Raw genomic sequence first — 17970 nt, forward strand, 5'->3', positions numbered from 1 at the left:
TGCTGTGTTGTCACTCTTAGTCTCTCTATCCCTATCTGAATTTGGAAGGGAAAAAGTTCACTGGGAGCAGTGGAATTATGTGGGTGTAAGGCCCTGTCTCTGTGTGTGTATGTGTGTGTGTTGGAGGCTAAAAAGACAGCTCACTGGGCAGAGTTCATGCCTGGCTGGGTGTGTGAGTGACCTGGCTTAAAGCTCTACACCCCATAGGAGGTGTCCTCTACCAGGGGAAACTCTGGTGTCGTGTCGTCGTGTCTCCCCCCCCCCCCCCCGCCACCTCTATCTAATGAAAAAGCAGCCCAGAGTTGTGAAATTGCGTATATAGGGAGCTGTGGGTCTGCAAAGAGAAAAATTGGCCTTTGTTTTTACTATTATTGTTATTTATTTTCCCTTTTGTTGCCCTTGTTGTTTTTAATTGTTGTAGTTATTATTGTTGTTGTTATTGATGTCATCACTGTTGGATAGGACACAGAGAAATGGAGAGTGGAGGGGAAAACAGAGAGGAGGAGAGAAAGACAGACACCTGCAGACCTGCTTCACCACCTGTGAAGTGACTCCCTTGCAGGTGGGAAGCCGGGGGCTCGAACTGGGATCCTCACGTCGGTCCTTGTGCTTTGCGCCATGTGCGCTTAACCTGCTGCGCTACAGCCTGACTCCCTGTTTTTACCTCATAGTGTTAGGTGTCTGTTTCCTCCGTGACAATCCCTCTCCCTTTGACTGAGCAAAGAGAGGGTCTTGTATGTCGTTAGTAAGCATCCTGTCACCTCAGCCCTCATTTTTTAGGGGAATTCCTGTGGATGAGGAGTATTAGAAGTCAAGGGGTCATCATTGGAGCTTGACCACCTTTCCTCCAGTTTCCCTCCCAGTCATCCCTTAGCATCTGGTGCGGGACTGCAGGCAGCAGACCTCTGTGAGAGGGCATGTCCGTCCTGCTGCTCTAAGGGGGCTTCAACACTGACGGGCTCTAGAGTTTCTGCCCGCCCTGCCTGGTAAGCAGTGACTGCTCTTCTGTGCTCTTGTTAAAGTGACTAATGCCACTAGGTGTGTCTCTCCCTTCAAGGTCGTGCTGGGCGCGTGTCCAAGGGGTACTGCTACCGCCTGATTCACAGGGACTTCTGGGACAATGCCGTCCCTGACCATGCTGTCCCCGAGATGCTGGTAATGCACTTTCCCACCTCACAGCTCCCTTTCCGGAGTTTCCCAATTATCCATGCGAGTGTTAGCACTGTAGGCTTGGGGTTCAGGGAGACTAGCACCTAGTGGGTGCCAGGCCCTGTGTGGGTCCCCACACAGCAGCCGCTGTTCCTGCTCTGGTGTGGGAGTGCCTGAGACTGCCTTCTCCCTGTGGTGGGCCACCATGCTCCTTTGTCTTTCTCCCTTCTTTGCTTCCTTTCTTCCCTCTTCCCTTCTACTGCTCACACTCTCCCACTTCTTTCTCCTTCTCTCTTGCTTCTGTTTATCAACTCTGGTTTAGTGCCAGTCACATGGTCAGGCTGATGGGCCTCGTTATTTCAGTGTCATGTGGCTAGGATGATGGAGCTTCTCTTTCCCTCCCCTCCCCTCCCCTCTCCTCCCCCCTCCCCTCCCCTCCCTTCCCCTCCCTTTCCCTTTCATCTTCTCTATTCTCATTCTCTCTCTCCCCCTCCCTCCCTCCCTCCCTCCCTCCTCCCCATCCCCTTTCTCTACCAGAGTACTGCTCAGCTCTGGCTTATGGTGGTGCTGGGGATTGAACCTGGGACCTGGCAGCCTCAAGCATGATAATCTGTTACATAATCATTATGCTGTCTCCCCCACCCCAGGATCTTGTCACGCCTGAGTGTTCATTTTGTTCTTTCCAGCGTTGCCCACTAGGAAGCACAATACTGAAAGTGAAGCTGCTTGACATGGGTGAGCCCAGGGCCTTGCTGGCGACCGCCCTCTCTCCACCCAGTCTGAGTGACATAGAGCGGACTATCCTTCTCCTCAAGGAGGTAGCATCCTGTTTGCTCAGGACGTGTGTGTGTGTGTGTGTGTGTGGGGGGGGGTGGAGCTGAGTGTCTATGAGGTCCTGTCCTCACTTGCTTGAAAAGCTTGTGAGACAAGCATTGTTGAGGCTCGAGCCTAGTGGCTGTCCCAGCTGCCTTGTGGAAGTGTCCTCTCTGAGACTCCAAGCCCCTCCTCCTCCCAGAGCCTGCCCTTCCCTAGTCCGGGTGCCTGATGCTGCCCCCACCAGCTGTATTTCTCTCAGCTGTGCTCTCCTCCTTGTGCTGTCATGTTGCCCATTTGCGGGGCAGTGGGCTTCCTTCCAGCCCCGAGAGTCGTGTGTTCCTGAGTTGTCCCTGTATTCTCATGCCCACTCAGTTCTACGGAGGATGCCTGCCAGGCTGAGGCGTTTCCCATACTCAGGTGGATGTGAGCGGCCACCTGCTGGCGTGTGCTGGGCCTTCTGTTCGCCACAGCGAGGGCAGCAGGCTCTGGCCTGAGTGTGGCCCCACGGCCGCTCTCACAAAACAGAACATGTGTTCTTAGCACCAAATAGCCAGTGGAGACTCTTTTCTGGGTAATATCAGTCCTTTCCCTTTTGGTGGTATCAGTCTTCCTAAGTCCAACATCTAGTTGACTTCTTCACCAAAGTTCGGTCTCCGTCTCCTGCGGGGACGCCCGACTCCAGGGGAGGCCGGCTCAGAGGTCTGTGCCGGTTGACAGTGCTGGTTTCTCCTGGAGGTGGGTGCGCTGGCGGTGAGCGGGCAGAGAGAAGACGAGAACCCCCATGATGGCGAGCTGACCTTCCTGGGCAGAGTCTTAGCCCAGCTCCCCGTGAACCAGCAGCTCGGGAAGCTCATCGTTCTGGGCCACGTGTTTGGGTGTCTGGATGAGTGTCTCATTATTGGTGAGCGCAGGTGGGGGCTGGCGCTGTCAGGACCCTCTGGGGCTGGGCTGGGCTGGGGTGGCTGGCTGGGACCTCTCTAACCCTCCTCTGGGGCTGAGGTGGGGTTGGGGGCTGGGACCTCTCTAACCCTCCTCTGGGGCTGAGGTGGGTTGGGGGCTGGGACCTCTCTAACCCTCCTCTGGGCTGGGCTGGGGTGGCTGGCTGGGACCTCTCTAACCCTCCTCTGGGCTGGGCTGGGGTGGCTGGCTGGGACCTCTCTAACCCGCACTCTTGCTACATTTTCTCTTGCAGCCGCAGCTCTTTCTCTAAAGAATTTCTTTGCAATGCCTTTCAGGCAGCATCTTGATGGATACAGGTATCTTTTGTTCACTTTTTTAAAAAAAAATTCTATTACCACCAGGGTTATTGCTGGGGCTCAGTGACAAATCCTCTGTTCCTTGGTGGCCAGTTTCCCGTTTTCCCCTCTCTTTATTAGATAGGACAGAGGAATTGAGAGGGGAGGAGGAGGCAGACTGGGAGAGAGAAAGTAATTTGCAAATCTGCTTCACTGCTAGAAAAGCTTCCTCCTTGCAGGTGGTAGGGGGCAGGGGCTCAAACCCATGTCCTCATGCATGGTAACGTGTGCACTCAACCAGGTGCATCACCTCCTGGCCCCTCCGCTCAAGTTTGAAAGCCTCCTTGTGTTTTAGCAGTATTGGGTGACTCTGGTATCTGCTTGCCAGGAACAAAGTGAATTTCTCCGGCAGTAGCAAGAGTGACTGCATCGCACTTGTTGAGGCATTTAAAGTAAGTGTCCCCTGCTGTCCCCAGCTTGTGCATCCCTCGCCCTGGTGAGGAATTCTCATTAGGTCCCATGTACAAGCAGCTCTGTTCAGAGAAGGGGGTGGGCGTCACTAGTGGCTTGACCGACAGTCCTAAGGCTGTAACTGCACTGTGCTCAGGGTGTGCTGGCAGTGGCCTCATGCCTTCCTTACACAGCTGTTTTGACAAGTTCTGAGACTTGGTCATTTATTTCAGACGTGGCAGGCTTGCCGACAACGGGGAGAGCTGCGGCATCCGAAGGTTGGTTAGTGGTCCTTTGTAGATGGCCCTGAGTCACCTGGGACGGTCCCCTGGCAGCTGGAACTCAGCCCTGACCCTTGGTCCCTGCCCTGGAGCGTTGACCCCAGGGTTATGTTGAAGCCATTATCCCTCTGGATAGCACAGGAAGTGGCCCGAGGGGCTGGGGCTTGTGGCCAGTGGCCTGCCTGTCTGCCTGTCTCCATAGCTCCTTCCCAGAGTCCCTGCTGCTCTCACGTACACCTGTGGCCTTCTGTATGTGTGGGGGGGTGGGGTGGCTTTGACTGTGAGGGTGCATCTTCAGCCAGTATCCAAAATAAGGACCCTGATGCCTCTTTCTCCCTCCCTCCCTCCCTCTCTCTCTCTTTCTTTCTTTCTTTCTTTCTTCTTTCTCTCTTTTCTAATTATTTTTTACCAGAGTACTGATTAGCTCTGGCTTATGGAGGTGCAGGGGGTTGAACCTGGGACTCGAGAGTCTCAGAAATGAGTCTGTTTGCATAGCCATTATGCTCTCTACCCCTGCATCCATCCCCTCCCCCCATGCCTTTTTCCTTCATTGCTTTAGCCAAGGTTTAGATGGTGGGCTTTCCAGAACTCTGCTTGTTTGCCTTGACTAGAAATATACATATATTTTTTGTTTTCTTTTTTTTTTTGGTCAGGTTTTGTTTTCTCCTAAAATGACTAAGTTCCACCTTGTTTGGGTTTGACTTGCCCTGTCTGTTGTGTCCTATAGTCACCTCCCAAATCACCCCAGAGAATGTCTGTGACAAGACAGCCCTGTTAGTCTTCCTGGCGGCATGTGCTCTTTGTGGTATAGACGGGGGAGGGGGCTTCTGAGATGAGACATTTCTGTTCGCCAAGTGAGCTCTAATGTGCCACATGAATGTTGAGATTTATGCTTTTTTGTATTAAAGGATGAACTTGACTGGGGACGGTTAAACTATATTCAGATCAAGAGAATTAGAGAGGTAAGTTGTCACTTCTTTGTCCCCTATAAAAGAAATTCACGAGGCAGGTCACTATGAAGTAGCCTCACTCTTGGCCATTGCCCAATGTGTTTGGAGTTGTGTCCCCATGGGTGTGCATCTGAAGGCTGGTCCTCTTGTGTATGAGGTGTCTTTTTTTAAAAAAAAAAGATTTATTTTCCCTTTTGTTGCCCTTGTTGTTTTATTGTTGTTGTAGTTGTTGTTATTATTGTTGTTGTTGATGATGTCATTGTTGTTGGATAGGACAGAGAGAAATAGAGAAAGGAGGGGAAGACAGAGAGGGGGAGAGAAAGACAGATACCTGCAGACCTGCTTCACCGCCTGTGAAGTGACTCCCCTGCAGGTGGGGAGCCAGGGCTTGAACCGGGGTCCTTACCGGTCCTTGCTGCTTCGTACCATGTGCGTTTAACCCGCTGCACTACCGACTGCCCCCCCCCCCGTATGAGGTGTCTTTATCATCATAGAGGACTGTCTGGTTCTTAGTCCCCTGGAGTGTCTTTATGTCAGCGGGGACACAGGCTGGTGGCTGAGGCTCCCACACTGGTGGCCTTCACTCTTCGCAGACCGCAGGGGTTGTGGGGCGCGTTTACAGGGTGCATACGTGCACGTGTGTGTGAGAGTGCCTGAGCTGAAGGCAGGAAGCGTGTGCGGCCTTGCCTGTTGTCAGTGCTTAGCAGAGCGCACCTTCCTACAGCTGAAGCCCTGTTCCCCGCTGTGCCCTCCCAACGCTGCCCTGACCCGAGACTGTTACTGCTTTGTCTCAGGTGGCTGAACTGTACGAAGAGCTGAAGACCAGGATCCTGCAGTTCAACATGCATGTGGGCTCCCGCAGGCCCGTCCTGGACAAGGAGTACATCCACAAGCAACGCTTCATCCTGCAGGTGCGCCAGACCTGCTGCCGCTCGCTCTCAGGGAGGGCTGTCCTCCCCCACGTGTCACACGGGGGTGGGGGAGTCCCCCAGTGGGTGGTGTTTGGGCATCAGGGAGATCGTTCCTCCGGTGCAGTCTACCCTCCCCAGGATTAGAGCACTGATGGATGCCACTTCCAGGTCAGGCTGCTGGCATGTCTTCCGTGGTTCCTTTTCTTGATGAAGGGGCTCTTTGTGGCCTGCTTTTAGAAGGGACTGTTGGGTGTGTGTGCGCTGCTCTAGGTGCGTGCACCCCGTGGGGTTATAGCCAGGAAGGGGGAGCTGTTGGACCCACAGGTGAAGCATGGTGGGAAGCAGGTGGAGTGACTGGGCAGTGACAGGCTGTCTGCGCCATCCTTGGCGCTTGGTTCACTCACTGTTAGCTCTACGGCTCTGAAACTCCTCACCTCGCTCAGAAGAAAGCATGTAGATTGTTGGAGTCTGGTGTTTTATCTTTCTGTCTTTTCTTCTTCTCCTCCTTCTCCTCCTCCTCCTTCTCCCCCTTCTTCTTTTTCTCCTCCTCCTCCTCCTTCTCCTTCTCCTCCTCCTCCTCCTTCTCCCCCTTCTTCTCCTTCTCCTCCTCCTCCTCCACTTCCTCCTTCTTCTCCTTCTCCTCCTCCTCCTCCTCCTCCTTCTCCTTCTCCTCCATCTTCTCCTCCTCCTCCTCCTTTTTTTTTTTTAACCAGAGCACTGCTCAGCTCTGGCTGACGGTTGTGTGTGGGATTGAATCTAGGACTTTGGCGCCTCAGTCTCTTTGCATAACCATTATGCTATCTAGCCACCAAGAAGTCTGTTTGTTTGTTTGTTTGTTTGTTTTTTTCCTTCTGTGAATGCTTTTCCTTGTGGCTTCATAGCATGAACTTAGCACAGTCTCAGGTAGAACCGCCTAGGCCATGCTGCCATTTCCTGATAACAAGTTTTTCTCCAGGTTGTGTTGGCAGGTGCTTTCTACCCTAACTACTTCACCTTTGGGCAGCCTGACGAGGAGATGGCCGTGAGGGAGCTGGCGGGCAAAGACCCAAAGACCACTGTTGTGGTAGGTGGGCAGGGCAGCCCCCGCAGGGTGGTAGGCCCCTGGAACTCAGGTGGGCTGTGTTCACGTACCCGTCACATGCCGTGTGGGGGCATAAGCCTCTGTCAGCCTACAGCCTTGTGCACCGAGGGGTGAGGGGCATGCTGGGTGGGGGCTTGTTATCAGGCGACAGGCAGATGGCTGCTCACCTAGTGCAGTGCTCACTTCCCCTTCGCGACCCCCTGGCTGGTATCACATGGGGGCCCTGGACACAAGGGCAGAGTCACCTCAGCCTCTTTCCTTTCTTTCTGTCTCCACCTGCCATGTGGTAAAAGGCAAAATAGAGTCCTCTTGGAATGATGGCATCACATGGACATGGAGCTCTGCTGGCAGAAACAAACCCACCCTTCCTTCCTTCCTTCCTTCCTTCCTTCCTTCCTTCCTTCCTTCCTTCCTTCCTTCCTTCCTTCCTTCCTTCCTTCCTTCTCGTCTGTGTGCTCTCTGGCCCTTTAGAGTTCAGTTTCCTGCAGTATTTGTTTAACCAGAGCCCCACTCAGCTCTGGCTGATGGTGGTACCGGGGACTGAACCCAGGACCTCAGAGCCTCAGGCATGAAAATCTCTTTGCAGAACCATTATGCTCTATCCCTCCACCTGTTCTTTGTGTAGAGATAATATGTTCTAAAAAGATCTAGACAGTTTGATAATTTTTAAGTAAAAGAAAAAATAATTAAATTTTCTGTTTTTCAACTGTCTCAACAGACTCGCCTTTATCTAGCCAGTATTTCTATCAGACTTAGCTCATTTAGAAGTTGTTAGTGTTATGGCCCTGGTCTGGAGGTCCACGCTGGCAGGAGAGAGAGCCACCCAGCTGCCTGGAGGCTCTATGCTGTGGCTGTAGGCCCAGGGCAGCGTGAGTCTGTCGGCGCCGAGCCTGCTCTGTGTCTGCTCTGACCTGTGCGTGTTGTCTCACAGCTGAAGCACATTCCTCCCTATGGATTCCTCTACTACAAGCAGCTGCAGTCCCTCTTCCGCCAGTGCGGCCAGGTCAAATCCATTGTGTTTGATGGAACAAAGTAAGTGGTTGGGCTGTGTGGTCCCCTGGATGGTGTTGGCCTCAGCACGCCCTCTGCTCTGAGCGTGTGCAGATGTGCCCCTGGTGGGCCGCCACCGTCAGCGTGGGAAGGGCGGCTTCATCTTGTCACGGTGCCTACCCTCTTGACCAAAATGACCTCCTAGAGGAACTGTGCCAGCTGTACCTGTGGTGCTCTGGTGCCAGGAGACCCCCGTGCCACCACCCTGAGTGATTCGGTATTTCATGGGCCCAGAGTTGCCCTAAAATGGTGTTTACCTACTTCTGATTGTTTAGAACTTACATGTTCTGAACTGCTGGAGAGGCAGACAGTGCACAGTGCCTGCCACCTGGCCCAGCTTTAGCAGCAGGTAGAGCAGCAGATGGCCCATCTCCCCTCACTACATGCTTGCAGGTTTGCTCCGGGAGGGCTGCTGGCCTTTGAGGAGAGTATGACTGACCGTTCCCCTCTGGCCTTCATAGGAGTCAGTGTGCGCTGATCGGTCTACCTCAGATGACCCATGCACTCACCTTGTTATCTGCGTTTGTGGACAGGGCCTTTGTGGAGTTCTCACGCAACCCGACAGAGAGGTTTAAGACTCTTCCCGCGGTATACATGGCAATCAAGATGTCTCAGCTCAAAGTGGCCCTTGAGCTCAGTGTCCATCCTGCAGAGGAGATCGAGGGCAAGGTGCAGGTGGGGCCTCTCTCCAAGCTCAGGAACACAAGGTACCTCTCTCCCTCCCTCCTCTCCTCCCTTCCCTTCTTCCCTTCCTTCTAGAGGTTTATTACATGGAGTTTCATATGAGACAGCCGGTTCAGCTGATTCCCCAGCCGCCTGGCCAGACAGGCCAGACTGGCAAGACTCTCCCCCTGCGTTCTTGTTTGAAATGTCACTTTGGAGGGATGCTCAGGTTTGAAACTCACACTAAGGCCCTGCCCTTACAGCCAGGTGGAGCCCCCGGGCCACTTTCCTGCTTCCTCACTAGGTCTGCCTGAGCGAATGACTGTGCTCCTCTGAATCCGGGCATTTCTTCTTCAACAAGCTCCCTGCTGTATTGGCTGTGAGAGCACCCAAGGGAATTTTTGCTGGAATTCCCACTTTGCAGAGAGTTGTAGACAGTGAACCTAGCACTTCCTCTCTTTCTCATAGAAGATGCTTCCTTCGAGCAGTTTTTCTTTTTATGCAAAGCAGAAGAAAATGAGGGGAAATGAGATGTGGGCCAGGGCGGGGGGGGGGGTCACTTTTGCCACCAGCACAGCCAGGGTGTCTCCCATCCCTCTATTGGCAGAGGCCGTCTTAAAGGGATTGAAAAAGTGGGGAAAGAAAGGACCCACTTTTTCCTTTTTCGAATCTTTTTCCTTTCATTTTATGATGGGAGTTTCATCTTAAGAAATTTGTATCTCACAGCCTAGGGCTTCGGCGCTTACCGCCTCTCAGCTCTTGAGATGAGTGCTCTTGCTGGGTGTCGGAGAACCTGGGCTGTGTGACCGCGTGGCACCAGTGCCCGTCCTCCTCTGCAGCTAGACTCTCTCCCCTGTGCATCTCCTGAGGAAGCATTCAAGCACCAGGGGGAGATTCCTGCAGGTGGGGTATGCGCCCCAGGGCAGCTGTGCTGGGCCAGAACCTCCCGGCTCCTCTGGCTTAGGAGTGTGGTAACAGCTCTCCTGGCTTGGGCAGCAGTAACACACACGAAACACATTTTCTTCCTAACACCAACTTTCACTGTTTTTCTCAATGCTGCTTGGTAGGGTGAATGTGGACTTCCAGAAGCAGACGGTCGATCCTGTGCAAGTCTCCTTCAACACCTTAGACAAGTCCCAGACGGTCACAGATGTCCTCCTGACAATTGACGTCACGGAGGTGACAATACTCTTCTGGATCTAGAATTGTCATCCTGTGTGCAGCTGAGCTTAAGTTGCTGTGCTTTCTTTCTCCCCCTCCCCTTTTTGTTGCCCTTGTTGTTGTAGCCTCATTGTGGTTATTATTGTTATTTTTGATGCCGTTCGTTGTTGGATAGGACAGAGAGAAATGGGGAGAGGAGGGGAAGACAGAGAGAGGGGGAGAGAAAGATAGACACCTGCAGACCTGCTTCACCGCCTGTGAAGCGACTCCCCTGCAGGTGGGGAGCTGGGGGCTCGAACCGGGATCCTTACGCTGGCCCTAGCGCTTTGCCCCATGTGCATTAACCCACTGCGCTACCGCCTGATCCCCGTTGCTGTACTTTCTAAGCTTAAATGTGACTATAGTAGAAAATGAAGCAAATGATTATTCTAGGGTCAAAGTTTAGTTGTTTAAATACCAGGTTTACTTTAAAATGCTTAAAAATTCTTTCTTGACATGATGTGTATGAGGAAATTTCTTTTAATGATGACACAGGATGGTGCCATTCAGTTTACATCATCAAAGTTAGCACTTTGGCACACTTCCTCTCTTTCTTTTTCATCTTTTAAAAAATTTTTTAAATTTATTTATTCCCTTTTGTTGCCCTTATTGTTTCATTGTTGTAGTTATTATTGTTGTCATCATTGTTTGATAGGACAGAGAGAAATGGAGAGAGGAGGGGAAGACAGAGAGGAGAGAAAGATAGACACCTGCAGACCTACTTCACTGCCTGTGAAGCGACTCCCCTGCAGGTGGGGAACTGGGGCTTGAACCGGGATCCTTATGCCCGTCCTTGCGCTTTGAGCCATGTACGCTTAACTCACTGTGCTACAGCCCAACTCCCACATTTTCCCCCTTAAAAAAAAATTTATCTTTATTTATTTATTGGATAGAGACAGCCAGAAATTGAGAGGGAAGGGGGAGAAAAGGAAAGAGAAAGAGACACCTGTAGTCTTGCTTCACCACTTGCAAAGCTTTCCCCCTGCAGGTGGGGACTGGGGCTTAAACCCAGGTCCTTGTGTATTGTAACATGTGTGATCAATTAGGTGAGCCACCACCTGGCCCCTTTTTCGTTTTTTTTTTTTTTTTTTTTTTTTTTACCAGAGTACTGGTCATCTCTTTATGGTGGTGCAGGAGATTGAACCTGGGACTTTGAAGCCTCAGGCATGAGAGTCTTTTTGCATAACCATTATGCTGTCTACCACCCCCCCTTTTTTTTTAAAAAAAATAATTATATGGGGCTGGGTGGCGGTGCACCTGGTAGAGTTCACATATTACTGTGAACGAGGACCCAAGTTTAAGTCCCTGGTCCCCACAGGCAGCGAGGCAGTGTTTCAGGTGTGTCTTTCTCTCTCCTACTCTGTCTCCTCACTTGCCTCTCAATTTCTCTGTTTATATTCACAACAAATAAATAAAATATTAAAAAGGAAGGTATTGGGAGTTGGGCGGTAGCCCAGTGGGCTAAGCACACATGGTGCAAAGCGCAGGGACCGGCATAAGGATCCCGGTTCGAGCCCCCGGCTCCCCAACTTCAGGGGAGTCACTTCACAGGTGGTGAAGCAGGTCTGCAGGTGTCTGTCTTTCTCTCCCCCTCTCTGTCTTCCCCTCCTCTCTCCATTTCTCTCTGTCCTATCCAACAACAATGACATCAAGAACAACAATAATAACTACAACAATGAAACAACAAGGGCAACAAAAGGGAATAAATAAATATTTTTTAAAAAGGACACCAGAGCATCACTCTGACACATGCAATGCCAGGGATCGAACTCAGGACCTAATTCACTGCTCTAGCCTCCAGGCCACCCCATTATTCTTTAAGGCATGCTTTTTACTTTAAAATTTTCCTTTGTGGGGGCCGGGTGGTAGTGCTGTGGGTTAAGCACACATGGCGTGAAATGCGAAGACCGGTGTAAGGATCCTGGTGTGAACCCCGGCTCCCCACCTGCAGGGGAGTCGCTTCACAAGTGGTGAAGCAGGTCTACAGGTGTCTGTCTTTCCCCCCCTCTGTCTTCCCCTCCTCTCTTCATTTCTCTCTGTCCTGTCCAACAACAACGACAATAAGAACAGCAACAACGATAAACAAAAAGGAAAACATGGCCTCCAGGAGCAGTGGATTGATTCATGGTGCAGCCACTGAGCCCCACCAATAACCCTGGAGGCAAAAGAAAAATCCATTGTAATTCATTGTAATTCATCCATTGTAATTCATGCCTGCCTCTTGTGAATTGCATTTACTCCAGAGTCACAGGGAGAGTGATCTGGATCCAGGGACATACTGGGGACTTTTCAGGGCTGCCCTCTCCCCCATTCCTCTCCAGGGAGTTGCATGTCCACACCCCACACCCCCCCACCGTTCCCCTGAAGGTGCACCTGCGATTCACCACCTTGGGACGGAGCAGCAGCGGCCCCTCCTGCTGTTTGCTTTTGTTATTCACTGATGAAAGAGATGGGGTAAGGGGAGGGAGAGGACAAACTGTGGGGGACACCAGGGCCCTGCTCATCTCTGGCTTATGTGGTGCTGGGGATTGAACCTGGGACCTCAGAGCCTCAGGCAGGAGTCTTTTGCAGAACCACTGTGCTGTCTGTCCCCCCCCCCCCCCGCCGCCTGCTCTCAAGAAAGGGGGACTTGGACTTGTGCACACTTCATCACCAGGGCTGTGGGGGGTCATAAACACCTGTTGAGAAGGGCTGTGCTGAGGAGTCTAGTCTGCTGAGGCCTTTGCAGCACAGGCTGGATGTCAGCCCCTGGGCAGGACCTCAGCTCCTTCTCCAGAGGCCACTCTCTTCTTCCCTTTTCCAGGTGGTTGAAGTGGGGCATTTTTGGGGATACAGGATTGATGAAAAGAACTCTGAGGTTCTGAAACGGTTGACTGCTGAGCTCAATCGGCTGCAGCTGGTGCCCCTGCTGGTCCACCCGCACCCCGCCCTGGTGTGCCTGGCTCCGTTTGCTGACTCTGGGCAGGAGAGCTACTACAGAGCTCAGATCCTGTACGTGTCTGGAAATTCTGCTGAGGTATGTTTCCCGTCACGGGCTGCTCACAGGGAAGGGAGACGATCTGATTCCCAGTGGAGCTGGGGAACAGAGACAGGAACGCAGCTGACACCTCTTCCGTAGGTGCTGTGCGGGCTCCGGCCCGTCCCCAAGGCCCTGTGCTCCCAGGGCAGGGGCCTTCTTGACCTGCTCTCCCTCCACCCTCCAGGTGTTTTTTGTAGACTATGGCAACCGAGCACATGTGGACCTGGGCCTTCTCATGGAGCTCCCCTGTCAGTTTCTCGAGATTCCGTTTCAGGTAAGCTGGGACAGCTCTGAGAGTCCACTGCACAGCCTCACAAAGGGCCCACACCCAACTCAGACAGGGGCCAGCAGTCAGCCAGATGGGCCGGCCGCACTACTGTGGTGACTTGGGTCAGACTTGCTTTGGGAGCGACTTAAAAGTATACAGAGGTGTGTTCAACTGCAGAAAACGTCATTTTAACTGGCAGTATCTTCTGACACTCTTTAAGCTTCCTAGTTATGTTGAAAGTGGATAGTATTTAGCTGGTTGGAGAAGCCTTTCTTGTTAAAAACACCAAGCCAGTTCTCCCTCCTCCTTCCCCTTTCCCAGCCACCACAGGCCCCAAGTGGTTTTTCTGGGAAGCTGTGTGGGGACACCATCGTAGGTGATCACAGGGCACTGCTTGGGGCACGTAGGGGTGTCACGTTCATTTCAAAGCCAGCCCTGCCCCTCTCTCCGTCGGCAGGCTTTGGAGTTTAAGATTTGCAAGATGCGACCCTCAGCGCGGTCTCTGGTGTGTGGGGAGCAGTGGAGCGGGGCTGCCAGCCGACGTTTCACCTCCCTGGTGCGAGGCAGCCCCCTGCTGGTGAAGGTCTTCTCTGTGGTGCACAGCGTGCTGCACGTGGACGTGTACCACTACGTGGACTCCTGGGATACTGTCAACATCCGCGACGTGCTCATCAGTGAGGGCCACGCAGCTCTGGCCGAGGAGCCCTACGAATCCAAGGTGCCACCTTGTGCTTGCTGGGGAGGGTGGTGTGGGGTGCGTGTGAGAGGGAGTGGGTGTTCTCCTAGGGAGGAGTAGATGCAGTGTTTTCTTGACCATTTTGAGTAAAACTTTTTTTCAGATAGAGGCAGAAAGACAGAGGGTAAGAGGGAAAGCCAGCACAGCGCCAAAGTCGTCCACTCTGTGGTGGAGACTGGCCTCAGGCCTGAGGCGTGCCCGTGGCAGAGCAGCCTCGCGCCGGGTAATCCGTCTTGCTGGCCTGCTGCCTCCCAGCTTTCTCTGAGAGTGAATTGCAGGCCAGGAGATGGTTCAAGGCCCAGTACTGCATGCGAGCACCGTGGAAGGCACGAGGCTGGTGTCTTGTGTGGTGACGGAGTGGGACTGTAGTGATTCACTCTTTGAAGTAAGAGAATGAAAAAAAACCAGCTGAGGAATGGCGCTACTGCACGTGTGTAAGGCCCAGTGCTGAAAAAGGAAAAGACGCAAATGTCAGTGTTCACGTCTGGGTGTTGCTCTGGTGGAAGAAGGAAGGAAGGAAGGAAGGAAGGAAGAAAAAAAGGAAATTAGTTGAAAATCTCCTCTATTATTTTTAATGGATTCCAAGTCACATCTGCCTGGTAGAAGTAATTTTTTTGGAATTATTTTATCTATTTATTGTAATGAGCATGAAAGGGGCAGGCACTGAGACCAGAGCCCTTCACAGCTCTGACTGATGGTGGTACTGGGTATTGAACCTGGGACTTGAGAACCTTGGGCAACAAAGTTTTTTGTAGAACCACTAAGCTGTTTCCCCAGCCGTCATAGAAGTAATTAATAAACTATTTTTTCAAGTACATCAAACATTTCAATTTTTTTTCCAGAATCAGTTCTGAAACTATGTCTCTTAGTGTGAAGGTTTTAGAGATGTTAAACTCACTCTTTCTGACTCTCTGCTGGCTGAAAGATCTGTTGAATCAAGCCTGTTTCTCTTTCACATTTAAAATGTCCTTGACAGGGAGTTGGGTGGTAGCATAGCGGGTCAAGCACAGGTGGCGCAAAGTACAAGGATCCCGGTTCGAGCCCCTGGCTCCCCACCTCCAGGGGAGTCGCTTCACAGGTGGTGAAGCAGGTCTGCAGGTGTCTGTCTTTCTCTCCCCCTCTCTGTCTTCTCCTCCTCTCTCCATTTCTCTCTGTCCTATCCAACAATGATGACATCAATAACAACAACAATAACTACAACAATAAAACAACAAGGGCAACGAAAGGGGGAAAATAAATAAATATTAAATAAGTAAATAAAATGTCCTGGACAAGATTTGTTTGTGACACTTAAAAAGGACTAGAGTAAGACCATGTCCCTGGGCTGTTTTGGCTAGTTTGAATAAAGTACCTTCAACTCACTTTTATCCTTAGCGAAATGAACTTTTCTTATTTTCTTATTATGTTCAGCAAAGCCATGACGTTCTCAAGGATCTCTTTTCCAAATCAGTAGAAAGTGTGGCAGACTTGTCTGTGCCATCCCCCGTGAAAGATGATGAGAAGTACCTGATCCGGATCCTGTTAGAGAGCTTTTCTTCCAATAAGCTTGGCCCCCCAAACTGCAAGGTAATCTGTGGGGGGTGTTGGAAGGCTGCCTGGACATGCACCTGCCCTGTTCACACGTGTGCTTCTGGGGAGGCAGGAGTCCGGGGACTTTCGCCTCTTCTGTTTTGTTAATGTTGTTAATGCCACTTCTTGTGATGTAGCCTGTATTCCTAGGAGAAATGTGTGCAGAGAAAGGCTGTGACTAAGTGTGCCATCACATGGAGGCCACCACACCATGTGTGGGTCTCGGAAAGCCCCTGCCAGTCTTGCTTTCCTCCCACTGAGGTGCCTACAGCCAGCTTGTGGCCTTGCCCAGGCATCAGAGGGCTGGCAGAATGCCCTCTCCCTGCTCAGAGGGTGTTTTTATGAGCCTTGGACTGTGTGGGTCAGGGCTTCCTATCTACGGGGTTGATCAGCCACAATGATTATTAAAATGCTCTGCAGACTTCCTTTATGAGCAGAGTCTTTCTGAAAAGGTGTGAATTGAGGAATCTTAATAAAACCATTGGTGACATCAGTGCTTCTCAGGAAAATACACTCCCCTGCAGAATCTTGAAGATAGGATGACTGTGATGTTGTTTTTTTTTTTTTAAATAAGCCAACTTTGGGGTTTATAAAATACATGTCTTGTGATCGTGCGTGCCGGCTATACTGTTGTTCTGTATATGCAGGCAATACTCCATGGGCCCTTTAACCCCTATGAACTGAAGTGCCACAGTTTGACCAGAATATCCAAGTTCAGGTAGGCTGACCTTTGTCTCCTCCTGCTCCTCAGTTTGCAAAGCTCCTCAGTCTGTGTATCTAGTTGAGTCCGCGACAGGAGCTGCTGAGACAGTCAGCTGTACTTGAGCATGGGAGTGAGCCAAAGGGCATTTGATCAGAGGCAGGAGGAGGGGGAGGAGCTGAGAGGAGAGGGCAGCTTGGCCACTGCAGGACTGGGAGGGAAGGGAAGGCTGCAGGGCTACCTGAGCAGATGGCTTGCAGGGTGGGGGGCGGCCACAGTGGGAGGAGGGGAGCTGAGGTGAGGGACCCGGGGCAGGGGGTGCATGTGATCTGCCCGCTGCTCCTGGGCTGCGTGATCTGCTGCGCCATTTTGAAACCAGCTGCCGGGGGCACACCCCTCGCCCCCTAGTTGGACCTGCAGTCTCTTCCCCGACTCTCAGGTCTGTGTGGATCGAGAAGGAGAGCATCAACTCTGTCATCATCAGTGACTCCCCAGAAGACCTCCACCAGAGGATGCTGGTGGCCGCCTCACTCTCTGTCAACGCCACTGGTGAGGAGGGCTGTGCAGGCTGTTCAAGCCCGTCCTGGTCCCTGTCCTGGCTGGCTCTTCCTGTGGTGCAGGGACAAGTGTGAGCATAAGCTTGAGCGTAGCTTTGCCCTGTCTCCTGGAGCGCTCCTGGCTGATGCAAGTCTGAGAAAAGGCTCACCCCCCGCCCCTTCCCTTCAGACACAGAGTCTCTGGCTGGCCCACAAGGAGTTGTCCCAGCAGCCTAGCGAGGACAGGAGGGCCACCACCGGAGTGCCCTCCCCACGAGAGGGAGGCTTGGACTTGGGAAGGTGTCTGTCAGGGGCTTGGGGATCCTACACCACAGGGCTGTGATGGTGCCTCTCCTGTAGGCTCCACCATGCTGCTGCGCGAGACCTCCCTGATGCCCCACGTGCCTGGGCTCCCCGCACTGCTCAGCATGCTGTTCGCCCCTGTGATGGAGCTCAGGTAGGGCGGCCCCCCACGTGCTGAGGACAACCCCCACTGTTGGACATGGGTCTGAGGACTGGGGAGCTCATGAAGAAACACGGGTGCCCCCAGTGGTAGAGATGTGACCCCCCCCCCCCAGCAGGCATCCTCTTGTCATGGCCTGCCGCTCACTCACCTCACCCCTGACCTCTGCGTAGTTGCCATCTGTTTATTAATGAGAGAGGGAAGCAGAACGGCGCTTGGCATATGGGTGCAGGGGGTTGAACTCAGCATGGGCACTACAAGATCACTGTAGATATTTAGTGAAGCTTGTAACGTCACACTACATTTTTTCCACGACTGCTTGCTCATTAGGCCATCCATGCAGACCACTCCCATCCACCTTGCAGCCTGAGCCACGGGGTGGACACACCGGGCTTGGCTAAGTCTTGCCCCATGTCCCTGGTGTATGTACCTATTTCCTGCCTATTCTTGGCCCCTAAGTGTTTATCGTGCCTCTGAGTCGCAGGCTGGCTTGTTTCTCCCTTGCCGGCCTATGAAAAAGTCCCAGGAGCAGCGCTGCTCTGAGTCCTCAGAGGACCTGGGCAGTGACTTGGACCCTGGTTCCAGGCCATCTGGGGTGCACTGCAGCTGCAGAAGGCACAAGTGACACAGCCATTGCACAAGCACTCAACTTCCTCTTGGACTGCTTCTGAACTTCAACCCTTTCCATTTAAATAGAAGCTTTTTGTGAGGAAGTGAGTAGTGTGTATTTGTTTTGATTTTCCGAAGCCCAAATTAAACGCTGGAGAAACACTGAGATCACCACTTGGTGTTCCAGGTCAGCTGATGCGGCGGAAGTCAGACAGAAGCAACACAGCGTTGAGCGCAGGCCTGGCACTTGGTTTTGTTGGATTTCACCCAAATGAGGCAGGAGA

The 17970-nt window shown here is 52.3% G+C and overlaps 1 protein-coding gene across 2 annotated transcripts in view; it reads left to right on the plus strand.

Annotated features, from left to right (window-relative positions):
- The window catches only part of TDRD9 (tudor domain containing 9), a 60407-nt gene that overhangs the window by 35831 nt on the left and 6606 nt on the right, over positions 1-17970 (plus strand). For both annotated transcript variants that reach the window (XM_060181085.1, XM_060181084.1), the window contains 19 exons: positions 1058-1155; positions 1836-1967; positions 2701-2866; positions 3158-3221; positions 3589-3652; positions 3884-3928; positions 4840-4893; positions 5676-5792; positions 6748-6855; positions 7805-7905; positions 8457-8630; positions 9654-9765; positions 12590-12802; positions 12990-13079; positions 13531-13791; positions 15220-15375; positions 16026-16096; positions 16518-16627; positions 16975-17071. In XM_060181085.1, coding sequence (XP_060037068.1) covers positions 1058-1155; positions 1836-1967; positions 2701-2866; positions 3158-3221; positions 3589-3652; positions 3884-3928; positions 4840-4893; positions 5676-5792; positions 6748-6855; positions 7805-7905; positions 8457-8630; positions 9654-9765; positions 12590-12802; positions 12990-13079; positions 13531-13791; positions 15220-15375; positions 16026-16096; positions 16518-16627; positions 16975-17071 — 2233 coding nt within the window. The remainder of the gene's footprint in view (positions 1-1057; positions 1156-1835; positions 1968-2700; positions 2867-3157; positions 3222-3588; positions 3653-3883; positions 3929-4839; positions 4894-5675; positions 5793-6747; positions 6856-7804; positions 7906-8456; positions 8631-9653; positions 9766-12589; positions 12803-12989; positions 13080-13530; positions 13792-15219; positions 15376-16025; positions 16097-16517; positions 16628-16974; positions 17072-17970) is intronic.

This window comes from Erinaceus europaeus, chromosome 22 (assembly GCF_950295315.1).
Source record: "Erinaceus europaeus chromosome 22, mEriEur2.1, whole genome shotgun sequence".
NCBI lineage: Eukaryota > Metazoa > Chordata > Mammalia > Eulipotyphla > Erinaceidae > Erinaceus > Erinaceus europaeus.